Genomic DNA, 4653 nt, shown 5'->3' on the forward strand with positions numbered 1-4653 from the left:
AATTTCCAACAATTCTTCATCTAACTTGAAATTTTCTGCAATCTCTTTGACTGAATTGTTATCAAAATTCATGCTCAAAACTAACTCCAACAAATCATGGTTAGTCAACTCAAAACACTTTTCAGTCAAAGGTTGGATTATATCAACAAAATTTATGCAATGAACATCACTTGGGTACCGCATTGCTTCATAGATATTAAAGTTGATGACCACCCCCATCGAATTCCATAGACAATGTACCATTGTAGACATCAATTTTTGTTCTTGCTATTTTAAGAATGGTCTACCTAAAAGTATGGAACTCGAGGTTGGGTGGTCATCATCTCCCATATCAAGCACATAAAAATCAGCAGGAAAGAGAAGCTCATTAACTTGCACTAAAACATCCTCTAATACACATTTTGGGTGTACTATAGAACGATCTACAAGTTGGATGATCACCCTGGTTTTTGTTAAAGTACCTATGCTAATAGATTTATAAACAGAATATGGTAAAACATTAACTGAAGCTCCTAAATCTAACATAGCACGGGGATATAAAGGTTTCCCAATTTGCAAGGAACGGTGAAAACACCCAGATCCTTGCACTTTGGGGGCATCCTTTTATGCAAAACTGCAAATATATTTTCACTTACTTTCACTGTCTCGTTACCTCGCAGCTTCTTTTTAGATGTGCAAAGTTCTTTAAGTAACTTAGCATATTTAGGTACCTGTTTGATGGCGTCCACAAGAGGGATGTTGACTTTAACTTTCTGGAACATTGCCATGATTTCACTATCTTCTCTCTCTTTTTTGTTGTTGCTCAGTCCTGATGGAAAAGGTGGCGGGGTGATCTTTGCTTCTTTCTCTTCCGGCTTCTTTTTCTCCAACATTTTTTCTTTCTTTTCATCATTCTTTGGTGGCTCTTCTATCACCAACTCCTCTTCTCCTTCTTCTTCGGGCATCTTCGGACCATCATATTTATTTCCACTCCTCAAGCTAATTGCACAAGCATCGTGCTTTGGGTTCTTTTCAGTTTGAGGAGGTAGCTTTCATGATTCTCCATTTTGCTCACCAATTGAGCAAGTTGTGCCATTTGGTGCTCAAGATTCTTGATGCTTGCCTTAGTTTCTTGCTGAAAACTTTGAGTGCTAGTGGCAAGGCTTTTAACTATGTCTTCTAAGGACATGCTTGAGGACCCAGCTTGATGAGGAGGAGGTTGTGGTTACCTCGGTTGGTAATTTTGTTGTGGGAATAGAGGTCTTGCTTGGTAATGGGGTGGTGGTCTTTGTTGATAGCCCATGTTTTGGTTGTTATTCCACCCTTGATTTCCTCGGTGCTGATCATAAGTTCTTTGATTGTGCCCAGAATAGCCTCCCATAGCATTTGCTTCTTCATATTCTTCTTCTTGCAATTAAGGATACATATCAGTCGGGTGTCCCACTTGAGTGAAAATGATACAAGGACGGGGTGTGGGTTGCACATCTTTGTCCTTAGCAAGCATCATTACCACCTTAGTTAACTCGGATAGTTGAACTTCAATTTGAGGAGTGTGCACCTCTTTTACACCTCGGGTGCATCTGTGTACCATTCTTTATCTTGACTAGTATGCTTTGAATCCTCCGCCATGTTTTTTATAAGATCCCGAATCTCATTTAGGATCATGTCAGATAAAGATCTTTCACTTGAAGCATTAAGAAGTCTTCTTTCCCAAGAAGTCATGCCTTTAATGAAGTATTGGAGGATTTGATACTCACTAATACCATGCTTTGGGAAATGGGCACAAAGATTTTATAACCTCTCCCAATATGTATGAAAGGATTCTCTCTCATGTTGTTTGATCCCAATTATCTATCTTCTTAGGGCCGAGGGTTTCATTTCTGGGAAGTATTTGTCTAGGAAGAGGCGTGCAAGATCTACCCATGTGTTGACCGTCCCCGGTGGGAGGTCATAAAGCTAATCTTTTGCCGAGTTTTGCACTGCAAAGGGGAATGCTCTAAGCTTAATTTGGTCCTCCGTGACATTGTGTGCTTTCATGCCAACACACACAACATGGAACTCTGTGAGGAACTTGTGGGGATGTTCATTTTCTAAGCCTCTAAAGATTAGGAGTAAGTGGATGAGACCGGATTTCATTTCAAGGTTTGTGGATGCCGGATAGGTGATGCAAAGAGGTTGTTGAGTAACCTCTTGCCTCGCCCATTGGTGAAGGGTTTGTTCGGGTGGTAGGTTTGGAGGTGGATTACCTCCATGGTTATCTCCCATGGTATGAGTAGGAGTTGAGGCTTCTATGGGTGTAGTGTTTGGGATGTTATGAGTAGGTGAAGAGAGTGGGGTGGTATTTATGGGTGAGGATGGTTGTGATGATGATGAGGGGTTTTCTATTTCAGTTTCGGACACACTTGAGAGGGGTATATCCTCCCAAATGTTGATGACCGTAGGGGTAGATCATGAAGAAGTTCCGGAAACCGGTTGCCTCTTACGAAGTTTGGCTTGCTTCCGTAGCTTCTTTTCAGTCTTCTCTATCTCCGAGTCAATTGGAAGTGGTGTACCTGTACGAAAAGATCTAGGCATAAACAATTAGTAACACCGTATCCCCGGCAACGGCAGTGGTGACCCAGGTTCATTCCCTGGAAATGGCGCCAATTTGTTAGGCGTGTCAAACCTAACAAATAATAGAGGTACAACAGACTCCAAATACACTGCTTTAATGCACTAAAAAGCAGTACAAGGCAAGCAGGGTGGAACCACAGAGATACGGGACAAAACTCTATACCTCTTTGTGCAAGGTACTTTAATCACAAAAGGGGGATTTGTTTGCAAAAGTGAAAAAATAAAATAACAATCTACTTTAAAGACATGCACAAAATGAAATAGATTTGTAAACAAGTTATATAAGTGTTTCCAGTTCTAGTTCTCAATGTTGTTGTTCAAATTGATAATGATTTGATGTAATTCAAGATTGCTATTCTAAGTTGGTACTAAAAGATATTAACACGCTCTAATACCTCTCGCTTGCCAAATTATCTAACCAAAACACGCTCTTTGACTAGACCTAGCTTTACTAATTCAACCTAAACACGCTCTTAGATCGTATTGAAAAAATTACATTAAGTTTTGTACAAGCTTCCCAACAATGTTTATTTCTTCTCATACGCTCGGAAGTGTGAAAACATGTGATATGTGTTTTACAATAAGAAAACTTATTTCTTGTTACCAATTATTAACTTAATAGAATGATTAGGGGTCCTAAAAGTTAACTAACTGCACAAAAATTCAATTCATGAAAGTGGCCAATCAAACATAAATCAAATACAAAGATTCTAGTTTAAACAAAAACATAATCACTAGAACAGAATCACAAATCAAACATCAAATCATATGCTTCAAGTCAAGCAATCAACATGTTTTGAACAAGAACCAGAAACTAGGGTTTCTTAGCCACACATGGCTAAGAACAAATCAAACAAGCATAAAAATAAAATTGAAATGTTTAATTCTTACTAAAATGAAATAACAAATGTTTGCAATGATTTGGTCCTCTCAAAAGATCCAAGAATTCTCCCAAAATCGCTTAATATCGCCCCAAACTGCTCCAAAAACCGTTCTCATCAAAAAATGACGTATCCTCCTATTTTAATTAACGTTCACATGCATGCCATGAGACCATGTGTTTTTGGCATGTCCATTTGTCTTGACCATGTGTTTTTAGCATTGCCCATGCTTTTTGCTAAAATTCCAAAAAGTCTTCATTGTTGGTTCCATCTTCAATCTAGCTTCACCACGAGTCATGTTGCTCAAATATAAGATGACAAAGGACAAACAGGACCCGTGTCGGTGTGACAAGAATCGCATTTCATACATAGTCATTTGCTATGATAATAATGCACACTGACTCGGGTTCCATCTTCATGTTTTCTGCCATGGAATGACCGGTTCATTTTCTCCTCATGCTCCAAATCTCCAAGCATCCAAGCTCCATGCATCCATGCTCCATAATGCCTACAAAATAAATCAAAAATGGTGAAGTACCAGTCATTCTTAATGAAATATGCAATTGCCCAAATAGTTAACTAAATGTAAGAATTATGAAGTAGAATGCTATGAAATGACAGAAATAACATGCGAAATAGGTGCATAAAATGCACCTATCAGATACCAACTTGTAACGACCCATTTTTCAAAAGATTTTTTTTCATTTTTAAATAGTCAAGAACATTTACCATAAACCATAAAATATAAAGTACATTTGTTTTCAAATTCATAACAATAACAATATTATTCCAATCATCAGAGTGTACCATAAAAACGCGTGAGAGAGAGTGCATGTCACATCATCAAGCCTTGCCCTTGCCCTTAGGCTTAGATGTACTTGAAACAAATCCATAAACTATAAGCTAATGCTTAGTGAGTTCCCAGAGCATACCCCACACAATCCACATAATCACATAATTAGATTAGCTATAAAAGCTACATAAACCACATAAGCCATGCATACAAACATATAAGGATGTTGTGGGATCCTCGAAAGTCTCACTCCACGATGTCATGGGCTCCCCCACATGGTCTTACACCTAAGTGTCATGGACTCCCCTCATGGTCTTTAGTTGGAAACCCATAGGATCCCCCACATGGTCTTATATCCAAGTGTCATGGTCTCCTCCCATGGTCTTT

General features: G+C 38.7%; 1 protein-coding gene across 1 annotated transcript; it reads right to left on the reverse strand.

Moving 5' to 3' along the window:
* Positions 1-267: 267 nt before the first annotated feature.
* On the reverse strand, positions 268-944 carry LOC145003279 (uncharacterized). The gene is made up of 2 exons (XM_078962418.1): positions 524-944; positions 268-461 (listed from the first exon to the last, which is right to left on the reverse strand). Exons 1-2 carry the CDS (start codon positions 942-944, stop codon positions 268-270), a joined length of 615 nt encoding a protein of 204 aa, XP_078818544.1.
* Between the last annotated feature and the right edge of the window lie 3709 nt (positions 945-4653).

This window comes from Lactuca saligna, chromosome 1, assembly GCF_052625555.1.
Source record: "Lactuca saligna cultivar CGN05327 chromosome 1, ASM5262555v1, whole genome shotgun sequence".
Lineage (NCBI taxonomy): Eukaryota > Viridiplantae > Streptophyta > Magnoliopsida > Asterales > Asteraceae > Lactuca > Lactuca saligna.